The sequence below is a fragment of the Rhodnius prolixus genome, unplaced genomic scaffold, assembly GCF_049639745.1.
Source record: "Rhodnius prolixus isolate KJV_2025 unplaced genomic scaffold, Rpr scaffold_6, whole genome shotgun sequence".
Taxonomy (NCBI): Eukaryota; Metazoa; Arthropoda; class Insecta; order Hemiptera; family Reduviidae; genus Rhodnius; species Rhodnius prolixus.
In genome coordinates, this window is record NW_027411634.1 from 26720351 (window position 1) to 26737130 (window position 16780).

At 32.8% G+C, this 16780-nt stretch overlaps 1 protein-coding gene across 3 annotated transcripts in view; it reads left to right on the top strand.

Moving 5' to 3' along the window:
• The window catches only part of LOC141461522 (uncharacterized), a 125271-nt gene that overhangs the window by 50942 nt on the left and 57549 nt on the right, over positions 1-16780 (top strand). For 2 of the 3 annotated variants that reach the window (XM_074142703.1, XM_074142705.1), the window contains exon 4: positions 11578-11808. In XM_074142703.1, coding sequence (XP_073998804.1) covers positions 11578-11808 — 231 coding nt within the window. The remainder of the gene's footprint in view (positions 1-11577; positions 11809-16780) is intronic. The other variant, XM_074142704.1, reaches the window with a different exon arrangement.

The following is a 16780-nucleotide window of genomic DNA, read 5'->3' on the forward strand; positions in this document are numbered from 1 at the left end:
AATAAAGTGAATCTATCGGCTCCTTCTCTAAAAGGGGTAACCTTTATGTGTTATTATCAACCATCTCCTTTTCATAATAATTCACAATAAATTGATGAACACTGGATAATATTAGAGATTAAATAATGCCTTTAAATCCTTTAATACCAAAAACAAAATGTATTTGTATTCCAAACGTTCATTTGATCCACAACAACCAGAGCTTTCTCTTTTTGGTATGCAAATGATAAAGTAATTACCTTTGTTACAGCCCTTCTCACGTAACTTTGATCTTAGTGAAAAACAAAAACCTGACTTGTGATTAAGAGATTCGTTTGTTTTGTGTATTGCTCTGTGTTAATCCAGGGGTTTTTAATTTTTTCTTTTTACAGCTTACATAAGATTCAAAATTCTATTAAAAAAATGTTGGAACTAAATGTTAGTTGGTTCTATTTATGTTTAGATATTGGAGAATAATATCACATAGAATAAGGCTTTAACTAATAGAGAAGTAATCTCCTAGTTGCCTGCCAATAACTTCCAAGTATTCCTTTAATCGCTTAAGAGTATCTAATATTAGTTTGTATCAAAGTTAACCTCTATCTCTAGTATACATTTGATTATTATTATACCAGTATTCCATTAACTGTAAGTAAATTATTAAATAGATAATGCTTATCTCAAGAGTATCAGGCAGCTTCAATATTTTTAGTTCTATAAATGTCAGACTTTTTAATTTAATAACTCTACGGGAACTATTACTTATTAAAAATTTCAAAATTATAATTGCTCAAATCTTGATAATCATTATTAATAAAAGATAAGTTAACTTCATTGCTGTTTTTGTCAAGCAGCAGAATTGAATTAAATTTTGTAAAAGATAACATTCTAATTTAAAATGGGATTTTAATAATCACTCTCCGCAAACATTTTGATGTCATTGCGGAAAAAAAGTTCGTGACGTAAAGAACTAATTTCCTCACACGTTACCTTGTAGTGAAGACCGAGTTTATGCACGACTGAAGAAAAAATTATTAATAGAAGATGAAGAAAAAGGGAGGTTTTATTTCTTTTATTTGAAAAATTGACAGAGAAAGTTCGTTGAAGTAAAGTTATAGATGGGCTAGGAACTTGAGAATTCCCTTTAAAGTGTCAGTTTTTCAATTTACTGTTCGCTTCTCCATTTTAAATAATGTTACACTAATGACTGAAACTTTAGTAAACATGCAAATTTTCAAGAACGAACAACTAAAATTGAAGCCTTTGTACTATGAAAAAGTTTTACACCAAATTATGGCTTCTTTTATCAATCGAATCAATAATTTTTGTGGGAGAGAAAAAAGTTCTGTCATGAACAACTTATAAAACTATTTCCTGTACCCAGGGAGATAATATTTCCATGATTTTTTTTGTTTTATATAACAGGCACACACTAAGGGCCTTATTGTAAACATATATTTGGAAAAATGAAGTTATAAGTTATAAGACTGGAAGTTGTAAAAGTATGTAAGTTACAATTGTAGAAGGAAATACTGTGCTAAATTTAGCAAAAAGACACAATTTTATATTCTGTTATAACTTTCTCAAATTTTACTTTCAAACTGAAAGCTAATGTCATACTTGAGATATCATTTTAATAAACATTTTTGAGGTTTTGTTGAAAACAAAAATCCGGTGTAAAGACATACAATGTTCCCTTTCTACAATTCTTGAACTTCTAAATTATATAAATACATGTATATTTTTTAAATTTAGAATTTTAAGGCATTTTTAATTCTTATTAAAAATCGTAGAGAAATTTATAGGAGCCATTTTTGAAAAAGTCTCAGTAATGTGAAAAAGCCATTCCAATATACGAGGGTCGTTTGAAAAGTCCGTGCAAAAATAAAAACTACTTAATTTTTTGGGGTAAACCTTTTTTATTTTTCAACATAGTCTCCTTTTAGGCTTATACACTTCGTCCAACGCTGCTCTAGTTTGTTGATCCCTTCCGAATAATAGGATTTGTCCAAGTCTGAAAAATAGCCATTCGTTTCTGCAATCACCTCCTCGTTTGAATAAAATCTTTTTCCCGCCAGCCATTTCTTCATATTGGGGAACAAATAGTAGTCCGAGGGAGCAAAGTCTGGAGAATAGGGGGGATGTGAAACGAGTTGGAACCCTATTTCCATTAATTTTGCGACCACAACAGCTGAGGTGTGAGCTGGTGCGTTGTCGTGATGGAAAAGGACTTTTTAGTGGGCCAATCGTGGGCGTTTTTCTTGCAGCTCGGTTTTCAAACGGTCCAATAACGATGAATAATATGCACCTGTAATAGTTTTACCCTTTTCCAGATAGTCGATGAGGATTATTGCTTACGAATCCCAAAAGACAGTCGCCATAATCTTTCCGGCCGAAGGAACGGTCTTCGCCTTTTTTGGCGCAGATTCCCCCTTGGTAACCCATTGTTTAGATTGTTCTTTGGTCTCAGGAGTGTAGTGATGTATCCATGTTTCATCCACAGTGACGAAACGACGCTTAAAGTCCTGCGGATTCTTCTGGAACAGCTGCAAACCGTCCTTGCAACACTTCACACGATTTCGTTTTTGGTCAAGCGTGAGCAATCGCGGCACCCATCTTGCGGATAGCTTTGTCATGTCCAAATGTTGATGCAAAATATTATGTACCCGTTCATTCGAGATGCCCACAGCACTAGCAATCTCACGCACCTTCACTCTACTGTCATCCATCACCATATCATGGATTTTATCAATGATTTCTGGAGTAGTAACCTCAACAGGGCGTCCAGAACGTTCAGCGTCACTTGTGCCCATATGGCCACTCCGAAAATTTTGAAACCACTTATAAACTGTTCTAATCGAAGGTGCAGAGTCACCATAATGTTTATCAAGCTTCTCTTTAGTCTCCTGAGGCGTTTTGCCTCTCATAAAGTAGTGATTAATCAACACACGAAATTCTTTTTCGTCCATTTTTTGAAAATCACTCGACTTCCTCGATTCAAACGAATGCCAAACACAAAGAAATAGACCGATCTGGCTGAAACTTGGTGTGTGTTCTTCCAAGAGATGCTACTAACTAAAAATAACCTCGATACGCGCCAGTAGTGCTATCTCTCTCACTTTGCACGGACTTTTCAAACGACCCTCGTAGAGGTACTTTAGAAAGATAATATTTTACTTTCCGATTGGGTATTATTGTTTGGGTTCTACTGTAAAATGGTGGTCACACACTCTTTAAATGGAAGTAGCACTACATAGAAAGAAAATGTTTCCCATTTTTTTGAGTTCTTTCTCAAAAAACAATTTTTTTTTAAACATCTCTCCTTGCACTCATGGAAATCTACAACATTTATTTCAGTAAAGTTCAATTTTTTAATTCTTTGCAGAGAGGGCTTTTCCTTTAATGTACCATTTTAATATAATTTTATTTTAATTTAAGGCATCAGTATAGGTAAGAGCATTGGCGCATTGAAGTACTGCTATTTGCTGTACACTGCTGCCTCAGGACAACGATATCCATTACTGGGACAGAGAACTGTAAGAAGGTCAGCAGTTGGATTCGTACCAGCCATCTCCGAGAGTGAATCTAACCAATGTGCTAATGCGTTCTCTATTTCAATATTAATGTGCAATGTTATTAAAGAGGGGGTTAAATGCGACGCTGAAATAACTTTTGAAGAGAATTCTACTCAAGAAGAATATATTCTACTTTAGTGAAGGAGTAAAGTTTTTTTTTTTTAAATGCTTCTAACTACGTTACGCACAACATACACGTAAATCTTCAACTATTATTTGAAAAATGTTGCTAAGAAAAAATAAATAAATAATTAGGGCTTGCCGAGGAAAGTAAAATGCAGTATTTTTCAAATTCGGAGTTAGAAGTTAGAACCCCTAGAATTGCACTAGAGGGATTCGTGTGAGTTCGAACAAGATTTTTAATATCATGTTTAAAAAACTCTCAAATATTTAAGGGGACTAAATATATACTAAAATTTATACATTAATAATGGCTCTTCCTGGTAACATTTGAATTAAAAGAAAGTGAAGCAAGTGAGAAAATGATGAACTTTGATTACTAGACTAGAAGTGAGGCAAGTTGAAACTATGAGAGGCAGTGGGAACATTAATAACTATCTAGATAAAGTTTACATTAACAAACAGAATATTCTACTAAGCCTTCATCAAAACTAAAATGTCTACAGACTCTAAACTATTATTTACTTAATACTCCTGGAAAATTAACTTCCCTTCTGTTCTAAAATGCTTTCTATAAGAAACTACAATCATGAAATTATAGATAAGAACCTGGCAGATGAAAACCTTTGGCCCCTAATGATCATCTGTGGAATTCTTAATAGAAACTAGGCTCCATAAAATCACAAGTGATAGGATTTTTTAATCACAAGCGCCGCATAATGAATCAATTTAAAGAAGTCTTTGGAACTGTGAGTGGAATTGTATTTTGTAGATATTGACATTACCCTTTTACAGTAGTTGTAAGACTGTTGAAAGCCACAAAACAGAATTGTTACCAAGAGAAAAATACTTCCTCAGCTTATTTTTATTTTTAATCTTTTATTGTAATTTACCACGGCAACAGTTGTTGCAACAAGCAAATGTGGTAAAAGAAAAAAGAAATAGAAGAAAATCATGAGTGGAGAAGGCACCCAGTGGTGTCACTCCAGTAACGTGCTTTGCTCTCACGATAAGAGAAGATCACGAGGCCATCTTCTCTTCAATCTCCTTAGAGGATTACCTGGTAATGTGGAGGAAGATAGGTGTTCTATGAGATGTTTAGGATGACCTCCTGTAGAGGAATGAAATTTGAGAAAAGGAGTGTTAGCAAGAGCTTGAATGAAAGGGATTTTGAGGTCATTTTGTTGGATAGTGAGGTTAGATACATAGAATGGAGCGTTAAGAAGTTTTCGAAGTATTTTTGACTGTAATATCTGGAGGCGTAGTGAGTTGGAACGCTTATTCGATCCCCATACTTCGATTGCCGTATGACCAAATAGGTCGCAGTAACAGTAGATATAAGAGTCTTTTGTAATGTAGGTTAAGTTTCGATCGTTTGTGAACTAGTCCGGCGAGAAGATTGTTGCGTTGGTTAGTTTCTTGTCTTTTCAGTCTAGTATGGGGATTCCATGTCAACCGTTTGTCTAGGTGCAGTCCAAGGTAGAGTACTTTGTCCACAGTTGGTATAGGAGTTTAGTTCATGATGATGGGAGGTAGGATTTTCCGTCTGAGAGTAAATACTATAAACTTTGACTTCGTAACGTTCGAAACTTCCTCAGCTTAAGATATTGATTATTCCCATCAAATTGGTGTCTACATTAGGTAAGAGCGCTTTAAAACAAGACAGTGTGAAGTGAGTTAAGGATAAAGATATAAGGGTATCAATAATAGCCAGGTTAGCAGTAAACACAATCTATTTCGCTGAAATAAAAATTAAGAAAGAAGAAAGTCAACGAATAAAATGGCTAGAAGGAAACAAACGAAGTTACTGAATAGATAAAATCTAGTGAAAATGTAAGCACCGAATCAATGGAAGAAGGAATAAAATATAGCAAAGATGAAAAAAGAGGAAGATAGAGGAGAAAAAGCCTAAACTATTGGAAGTGGTTATGTAAAGAAGAATATACTTTAAGCTAGAAGTACCATGAGAATTAAGGTGTCATGAACAGTTGGTCTACAGAATATCAGCTCTATTTCCTCAAAGGTAGCAGCTGTTATTTTGTGAATATATTCTGGGCAATGTTTAAAAAATATATATATAATAAAATCAGTGCTTTTTAATTTAGATCTGTTGTTGGTTGTATTTGTTAGTTTTTAAAGAATTGTGTCCCATATTTCTGACGAATCATTAAAGATTATTATTAACGGAAAGTTCTATTTTTTTTAAATAAAAAAACAATAATAAAAGATAAAATAAATGAATAAATTTAACAAAGATAAAGAATTGCACACCCATTCGAGATGAGTTTCAGAATAAACTAGCCAGCAGAGTGCATTGAGATAGGTGTGTAATTTATGGCCTCCCAGGCTAGCAATACCACAGCAGACTACAACCGGCAGTAGGCGCCTGAGTTTACCTAATGCCCAACCCCCATGTTGACTGTAAATTAAACTTAACCACAGAATGCACCAGATCCTAAAAATCATTATCCAGAGACATTGTTTTTATTCATGACTCAATTTCGGATTATCTGGCTACGATTCAATCAAATAAATAAATTTACTATACCTAAGATTATCCAGAATGCTCGAAACTAGAATAAGGGTTATCTTTGTACAGAATCAAAACTGTTTTCTCAGACTCTATCCTTGTCTGAATATTTTGAATGTACCACAAAATATTTGTTTTAAGCACCTCCAAATCAGTGGATTGTAACCACTGGATCGCGACCCAAATTTTGAGTCGAGGGAGTTTAAAAATTGATCGCAACTTGCGGCCACTTAAGTATTTATAAAACCATTTCATTCAGAACTAAATTTTAATGAAACTAGCTACAGATTATTAAAACCTTTACAACTAAAATAAATCACTTTGAAAAGGAAGTGGAAGATACAGTTGACTCTCGATAAATCGAAATCCAAGGGACTACAAGAAAAATTCGAATTATCGAGACTTCGAATTATCAAGAAGGGGGGGAAAAATCGAATTATTAAGAGTTTTTATTATGTATATATGTATATTGAAAATACGTATGAGCTTACCTAAGTTTTAGACATATAGCCTCAAGTAAAAAAGTAAAAATGATGAAAACGACAAAAAGGAACAAAAAAATTACATATGTATTACCATTTCAATAAATAGTAATATACATATGTACCTAATTAAAAAAATGAAGAACAGTTTTTTGTTTCAATGTGGCTTGACTTAGTCAGTGACTTAGAATTGTAGAAAGCGTTGATGGTGGAATATTGAAAGTTTTGGCGATATCTTTTTCTTTTCGAACCACTTTTCGCGGCCGCGATAATTTTTTCTTTGGTCGGACACAGTAAGGGAGACGTACTTCCCATCGTGACAAACTAAGAAAGAGAACTGGAAAGTTAAACTGGGCTGAAAGGAGGGAAACATTACGCAGGAAATGAACAATAAGCGGAAAATGAGAAGTAAACATTACTAGGGAAAATTCGAATTATAAAGAGCGGAAGCGGCCTCGTTCGAATTATAGAGCCTTCTCTCCCCCTGTTGTTAGGAAAAGGATTTCGAATTATCGAGCGTATCTAAATACACTGCATTTTTTCGATTTACCGAAGTTAGCAGCTGTAGAGTTCGAATTATCGAGTTTCGAATTATCTAGTTTCGAATTATCGAGTTTCGAATTATCGAGTTTCGAATTATCGAGTTTCGAATTATGGAGTTTCGAATTATCGAGTTTCGAATTATCGAGTTTCGAATTATCGAGTTTCGAATTATCGAGTTTCGAATTATCGAGTTTCGAATTATCGAGTTTCGAATTATCGAGTTTCGAATTATCGAGTTTCGAATTATCGAGTTTCGAATTATCGAGTTTCGAATTATCGAGTTTCGAATATCGAGTTTCGAATTATCGAGTTTCGAATTATCGAGAGTCGACTGTACCTGCATTGCTTTGCAACGCCATTGAGAAGGTCAGTAGTGAGTTGAAAACCGACATCAGAATAAGTTTGATCATTTGTTTCAAGCGCAGTTTGGAAGTCAAAAAGATTTGGTCAAATTTGGGATAAAATTACAAAAAATGAATACCCAAATTTAAGTAAAAAAGACAATCCAACTCCTACTGCCATTCTCAACAATATACTTAGCAAAAACTGGCTTTTAAGCTCTGGCTGCAATTAAAAATAAATATAGAAATAAAGTTAAAAGCTCGGTAGCCGAGCGGTTAGAGGGCGAGACCTGCGAAGCTAAGATGTATTGTGGTACTGGGTTCGATCCCCGGTCTTAGGCGTTGGATTTTATTTAATGGTTAATAAAAGAAATTTACAGTAAAGTATGTTTGCTAGTCGCCTCCGTCCGCGACACCTAATTGGTAGCTGGACGTTAAGCCCCGCCTGAAAGAATAGGCGATTACTTTACTTTACTTTTACTTTTTAGAGTTGAAAGAATTGACGCAATGTTGAGGATTGCATTAACTACATCAATTGAAGCAATAATCAGGAGCAGAAGAACCATCAGTTCTGGTATATAATTTGTAATATGTTTGTAAATGAAATTATTGCTCTGCACTTGCATCGTTTTTCTTCCCAAGCACATGGTTGCCTTAGAATTTTATTCTTATTTTTGCTTCGCTGCCTAAATGATGCACAAGCAAGAAAAAGTATTCTTACCAATTGGAGCCAAATATTGTTTCCGGTATTGAAAACTTGATTTTGTTGTACTTAACAACTACCTATCGGGTGATATTCGGCTTATTTTACATTATTTTAAGCTCAAAGAAAGAAACTGTTCATGCATCAAATTAGGTTTTCTAAATTTTCTTTTTATTAAATTATATGCAAAAAGTGACGCCTAAGTAGTTAATAAATACTGTCTTAAAGGTTCACTTTCATAAAGAGCAAATATAAAAGCTGAATTGCGGTCATGTAAACAATAATTAACATCATTTTTTTTTCAGGCATATACATAAAAAATATTAGAACACCACAATAATGCTCAAAATTAAGTATAAACGAAAACAAATAATTATTTTCAATCACAAGAGATTGAAATTTGAACTTTTTTCACTTAATTTATTATACATATTTAGCGATGGCAAAAAAAATGTAATTTTTCACAAAAATTATGAACAAATTACTTACTCCTTAGCAAGTTGCGACGGTTACGAACAAAACGAAATTTATCTCCTACCATAAATTACATTCACACCATAAATTTCGTTCCGTGGGTTCAGCGGAAAGAATCGTAAAAGTTGACTTCTTGCCAAATTAAATTGCAATACCAATATTAGTGCCGCAGTTACTGTAAAGACGTTCTTTTTCAACTAGTTAATTGGTAAAATTAATTTTAAGAATGTTCAAGTAGAAGATTTAGTTTTTTTTAACTGGAAAAATTGAATTAATATTTGTTTACTGCTATCATTAATTGATTCAAGTAATTTTATTAATAAAGGGGAATCAATAAAAGCTGAAAAAAATAAATACAGACGTTTATCAAACTTTTGGTAAAAGATGGATTATAGAGATGGCATCATTTGAAATCTAGCTCCCTCCATGAAACCTGCAATCTGATCTCCTATAAAACACAGTTTTTGTGTAGCATCATCTTAAAAACGAAAAAATTGTTTCTTCTAAGAACCAAGCCCGTTTCCACCAATCTTTGTTGTAATTTTTAGTGAGCGGAACATCTCATATTGCAATCAAAGAGGATATTATTATTATTTTTATTTAAGGCGCGTCAAATTCTGAGGTTATTGGCGCCCGGAGCTTTTTTCAGTGCACCACCGGCCTCCGGACAGTTACTGTTTCAGACAGTTTCTCTCGTTACAGAAAACACAGTCCATCATACAGCTTACACATTAGGATTTCCCCCCTCACCAATTTAAATGGTAAACAAAATATGTCGGACATGCTTAAAGTTAAAATGTGACTTGATATGAATTTTTTCTTTTAATAATAATGAACGATGAAAAACTGTTCTTACTTAGTTATTTTTTTTTTTTTTTTTTTTTTTTTTGGCGCATCAACAGCTGAGGTCATTAGCGCCCGGAGCTTTTTCCAGTGCACTGCCGGCCTCCGGACAGTGTTCTCTCGTTACAGACAACACTGTCCATCACCGGACAGTGAGCTGTAAGAAGCTCCTAGGAAGAGAAAATCTAAGGGTCAGCTGCTGGATTCGAACCCGGGACCTCCGCGTGGGAGTCCAGTATGCTAACCTCATAGCTAATCCCTTCCCTACTTAAAGTTATTGTTTTCTTTTCTGGGTGACCAAAGCGCAGTATACTAACAGCTGGGATCGTTAAACCCAAGACCCTTTTTGACGTCACTTTCTACCTCTCTTACTTTAAATCTGGCCTAAATGTCTTTTTCTGTACTTACCAAATAGTATTTTGTTCGTTTTCTTTATACTATGTTGACCAATTCTCTAAATTTAATTATTAAGTTATTAGTTAATCAATTAGGGAGGTTCAGAGTCGTAACAGTAGAGTAAAATAAAGTGCAAAAAACTATAATTTTTTTTTTTTTCAGTCAAGTGGCATTTCAATCTTTACATCCTTAATTCCTTATAATGCAGGTATCAAGGTTGTTAATTTTGCGTTTTAATGGCACTACTGGACAGCTTAGCCTACCATTTCCTGCACTGAGAGCATTTTCTTCGGAAAATGTTTAGATCTATGTGCTTGCGATGAGGACGGAAAATATAAAGAAAATCATTGAAGTCGTTTTCGAAAAAATCTCTGTAAAAAATGAAAATTAAAGTAGCATTTTTGGTTGACAGATCTTGATCAAAAACATATTGCCTACCATTTCAAATTTGAACTTCCTTCTGGTTTGCCTTCTCTCTCTTTCTCCCTCTAAGACACCCTGTTAATTAACAGAGTGAGCAAATTTGCAACAACCACTTCATCGGACTCTGAGGACCTCGAAAAAGGTTAGTATATCTGTACGGGTTACTTCTTTTACTAGTAAAAATGTAACAAAAAATTAAAAATATTCCAGTTCGAAAATTCTTTGCTAGATAATGTTAGTAAATAATCTTGTATTTCTTGAGTCAATAAATATCTTGTTCTATCTGTTAGCAAGACGGGAGAAGGAAGTATTCGTGTTCAAGAAAGTGCCGATCTAATTAAACTAAAACCTCAAACCACTTCCAACTCTGAAACAACTCGATTCAGCACTAAACTTAGTACTGACTTTATCTGTACTATAAATCCACATATTTATACCAATTTGTATCCTTACACAAATCATCTTTAAAATTAATATTTTCCTACCTTTACTATCAAACCGTTTTCAAAATGTTTACTTTCAGTTACAATAAAATTTTATATTACAATAATAACCCAAGTTACGAATCTGTTTGATTTGTTGAACTTCCGACTGGTTATAAAATCTATAAGAAATTTTCATTAGTTTCTCTGTAAATTGAGAACAGAAAATAAAGGAAAACTATTCTTAGAATCTGCGCTAGAGTGGTAACATTCTCTTGATTTTACGTGTTTTTAAACCTAAACCATTTCTGATGGAATTAACCACATCTCTGGAGCGTAATTTTAAGCAGAATTTACCAAGACATTTAAAAATTTGCGTAAAAACCTGTAAGCGACTGTTGAAAGAAACCTCAATTTCTGTACATTCCGAATATTGTAAGAGGTTGTGTTTACAAAATTGCCTTCTCATTCGTTTCATGGTGATCAACTGATTTTGGGTGTTAATCGGATTTTTTTATTTAAAAAAATATATATATTTAGCTGTCAGAATTCATTTTCTAAATATTTCTTTGGTTAACAAGTTACTTGAAGTAAGGAAAGCATTAGAATTCGCTGGTTCACCAAAGAATTGAGTTATTTTTAATGTCAGGGGTGTGTTTTTCTCGCATTAACATTTCCAACAATACTGTATTCATTTAACTTTTAACACTAAATATAATTATTTATATTTGTTCTTATGTTCTCAGGTATGCGTTCAGTGGACGTCCAGTAGTAATAGAAGATGCTATGACTAATTGGTCCGCGCCAAAGGTGTTCAGTTTTGAGTTCTTTAAAGAATTATATGCGGATTCTAAAACCCAAGAGAATTGCCAGTTTTTCCCATATCAAACGGAATTCGTGTCGCTAGCTCATGTATTTGAGATGAGTGAAGAAAGAGCTAAATTATCTGATGGCGCCAAACCTTGGTATGTTGGCTGGTGAGTAATGTTTTTAATTAATTATGTCAGAGTTTATTTTGTATGACAATGATAGATAACAGTTCTGACAGTGAGTAACATTTAGATTACACAATAAATAAGGTCATTCTCACTTTATTACAGGGCAAATTCAGTTGCGCTGATACTATAGAAATTTAAATATAGATAACAAAACTTGACAGAATTAATTTTGGACATCCTTTCTTTTTTTTAAGCAGTTTAACTCACTACTTGATGGAAACTATTGTTCAAACAGATTTCGCGTTGTCTCTTAAAGTTTCTGAATTAGAGAAAAGTCAGTGGAGGCTGTTATAATAAAATAAAAACTAATTCAAACCAGTTTAATGCTCCGACACTCGACTAGCCCTGGCTTGAATTCAATAATAATGGCTTCTTACTTCTGACAGAGTACGCTATCTTGTGGTGTGTATGGACTAACGACTAACTTGGAATCCTCCAGACTGAAAAGAATGGAGACTAACTGACGATTTCGCAAGTTATCAATACTACTCGACCAACAATCTAAACTTACAATCACAAAACAAACTTGCTATTTACAAAGTTTTTTGCTGCGACATAAATAGACATAGGTACTAGGGTGGTAGTTTCCAATCTCATTATCTAATCCAAAATCATTCGGAAAATCCCCCAATGCTTCTAATTATGCCTCCAATGAAAACCTACACAATGATCGATCCAGTCCCTTCGTGCCCGATCTGATAAAATTACGCCATCACAGATTCTACAACTACTTAACTTTACATGACAATCCTCTTGTACATCAGCTTTCAAGTCTAACTTTACCAAATACTCCCTTTAGGTGACTGAAGCGCCAGTGGCCTCTTGATTATCTCTACTAATTCCGACGCCTTGAAGTGGTACCATTCGGTATCTTCCTCAAATTTCTTTCATGCCATTTTATTTACTAATGTAATGTTATAAATAATATTTTAAAAAACTCACAGCTTCTAGATTCCCAAAACGCACATTTTCATGAAATTTCAAATCGAATGACACTTATGTTATTCATGATAATCTGTTTTTGTTATCATGAAAATCTGTGCAATTTAGAATACCTTCTTGTAATCAAAGAATAAATATCTAAGGACAGTTTATTTTTTCTGTCATCTCTCATAAAAGGTATGCCCACTTGAAACCACAGTCACAAAATCATTTCCGTAAAAAAATCCGTCTGCACTTAGACACATCCCAAACATACAACTCCTATTGCAGTGACTTCCCAGACTTTGTATTATTTTAATATTTAAACTTTTCTTTTAGCTTTCTAGTTTGCTTTTTGCACCCTCAACTTCTAAAGTCTATAATGAAATACTTTATAAAACTTTATAACTAAACTCAACTAACTAGTTTTGTGTATTAAACTTTAGTTTGTGTAACACAACATCATTCTCTTTGTTGGCCTGCAATTTAAACTACACACAAAGCCCCTTGTTAACATACTTTATTTATAAAAATTGAGTAAAATTGGCAAGAGTAAATTTTAAATAAAAATAGATTTTGGCTATTTAGAAAATAATGCTTCAAAATGTTATTCTTTTTTAATTTTTTTTTTTTTCTTTTTAACCTATCTACAAGAAAAGCTATTAAAATTTGTGCAGATTTTCGATTTAGTCTTTTCACTAGTAATATTGATTTTTATAATAAAACTGTCAGGCAAGATGGTTGTGTAAGGGTTGATCGTCAAAAACTGTACAAATAAGCATAACGTTGATAAAACACCCTTTGACAATTATTAATATGAAACGAAGTAGAACTAACTTTCCAAATTTGAATAAAATCGGCTGTCCAAATGTGCCACTTACAAAGTAGATATTTTAGTATTTTTTCTTATTTTATTTTATTTTTTAAGGTTTCTAAATTGTCTTAACTCTTAGCACAAACATAATTTAACAATTTTTATTGAAGATATTTTTTTCTGAATAATTCGATTAAGAGTACTTCTGAGAATGGAAGTAAATAGATTCCCATTTAAAGGCCATTTTTGGGTAAATGTGTTGTCTGAGAAGGTTTTAATTTGTTGCTGAAATACCAAATTTGGACAAAATACCTCTACCGGAATTGACAATTTCCGAAAGTGTTCCAACAAATGTTTAAAATTGAAGTTATAGACTTTCATTTGTGTGTATTGTGGGTCCTAAATTTAAAGATAAAAAGAAAATCGTTCGATTAGATTTTTTTAAAATCTTAAAAAAGTAAGTTTTCAAGAAAATGGTACTTCTGATTGAGGTACTTTGATCGCTAACTTTCCATAAGGTTACATGATAGTAGCCAAACGAAATATAAAGTTAGGACTTATGGGGACTTTTTCTTTCTGACTGGACTGTTCACCAAGTATCTGTTTACATCAGCCAAACATTCCGATATGTATGTTCAGGATTATTAGAAGTGGTAGAAAAATTGTGATGAGGTTAGAACATTGTGTTCGCTCGTTTGGTGTATTAAACCCACCTTAATAGAATTGAAAACATTCTCTGAAATTTTCACCAAATCCTTCTTGGTTTCATGAAGTTTATAAAAACATCGCACTAAATATGAGGCTCTTTCCAAAACTAATCTCTCTTTCTGTCTCTCCTAAATAGAATTTCTGTATTGATTTTGTTTTTCCTTTATTCCCTTTATAGAATAAAAAGTATATTCAAAAATAGGGAGCTGATGGTCTGTAATATTAGCATAGCTATAAAGAACGCTGAAGAGAGGATGTAAGTTAGTACAGTAATAAGAGAATCAGAGCACGTACTGCCCAGTATATGGTAAATAGAAATTCTTTGGCCTAATTCACACTCAAGTATAGAAATTATTGAATCTCTGGCCTAAATGTTCATTTTTTCTCATGAAAATTCAATATTTCTCTTCTAATATCTTATGGTGGTTGTCCATTAATTCAGACCATCCAGTCACAATACAACCCATTATTGGAAAACGATTAGAATTGTATGTGAAAAGCTGTTACCAGTATGAGTGTTTGGATAAATACATCAGATTACATGGAAAATATGTTGTGGTTATTCAACTATAATATTACCTACTAAACTTTCTTCTTAGAGATTTTTATTGACTACGCCAAATTCAAACGAATCGAATGGAAAAACTCTTTCGTTGTTAAATAAACTAGAAAGTTATTTAATAATTATAATAAGGCGAAGACTGGCACTTTTTGTAAATACCTTTTTTGTAAACAGAAAATTACCTTTTTATTATTATTGTGTGGCAATAATTAATCTAAAAAACAAAAAATGTAAAATTTTATTAATTATATTTGTATAACATTTCACCAAGTAGAGACGGAGATAAAACGTTGCAAAAATAAATAAATCTTCTTATTACTGCCATGTTTTATTCCTTGATATATAATTATTCCCAAATGTAATAATGTTTATAAGGATTTTAGATTTCAACTTGAGAAAGATTTCTGAACAAAGCGAGACTAAAAAAAGAAAATATCTACAATGATTTCTTTATAGTTTTAACTTTAATGATTCAAATCTTCTTTTGATTATCTATATAAATTCTGATGTATTGAGTGAAATTTATTATTTCATATTTAGATTTTAACTTTATATTTTAAGAGCACATTTATTTCCTGTGCCCAAAGCCTCAACCCAAAGAACATGAGATGTAATGTTACAATCTTTAAAAGATATGACGAAATGGCTGCCCCAAAACTTCCAAAGTGTTCTTAACTAAGTTCTCTTTCCCAAAATCAAGTAGAAGATGGCTAAGAAAGGCGGAAGGTCCAGAAAATAATTTGAAAATAAAAAACAAAAGGAGACGAAGTAAGATAGGGTTTTCCTAATTCAACATCCATTTCAGTAATGAATCTGCTTTCTCCACCATAGCCTGTAATCTTCATTTTATCTGCGACGTAGCCCTCATCAAGATTTAGTTCGAATAGTCACCATTAAGACTACTTTTTTCTCTTATTCATCAATACTTGAACCAATTGGACAAGACCTAACATCATTTACTTAAACTTTTATTTATAAATTTCGAATTTATTTACATCATAGTACTTTCTCTGACGGCTGTAGGGTACATATGAAATTCGTAACCAAGCAACAGACAATGAAATAACAATAATATAAATAAAAGAAAAACACAAATATATACAAAAACACAGGAAATAGTGTTAGCTTCAGCTTGGTGCGGTGACACATCTACACTCAAGTTTTTTTTATTCCGGACATTACCAATTCAAATAGATGCTGACACATTCATGCAATAACCCACCATCAATGTCGCACATTATTCTTTTTGTAAACAATGTAAATATTGTATTGTTAGCTTTAAAAAAAACAAAAACAATATTGATATTTTCTTACAATAAATGTAAATCTAAAATTACATTGAAGAAATTAACTTTTAAATTCGAAACGAATTTTACATTCTAGTCGCGTTGCGTAAGTAAATTTTAACGTATTTAAGCAGATTATTTTATTTATTCGTGCGGTTTCTTCATTCATTCAAATAGATGCTCATAATTGTTTAAACTGAATATGCTCACAACAAAGATTCATGAAATCCAAAATAGAATATGTCGTCAAGATATTAACTGGAACGCCTGTTGCCATTTGCTCACGGACAGAGCTGTAAAGAGCTCCTGGGCTCAGAAAATCTGAGGGCTAGCCCACTCATTCAAACCTGGGATCTCCGTGTTGGAATCCAGCTAACCACCTGAGCCTAAAATTATCCCTAGAAGCCTAATAACCCAATATTATTATTGTATTTTTACAGTATCTAGCTCCATCTGGACAATTTCATAGTTTTTTGCGTTTGAGTGTGTGTGTAATTTATGTTATAAATGTAAATCCTTTAGAATTGTACAACCTGTGTAACCTCAACATAATGGAAGATTTTTATCATGTTATAATTTCTACTTACTCTCCATTATGTTCATTATTTCTTTTTACACCCTTAATTGGGAGGTATACTATATTTTGACCATAATTTGTTC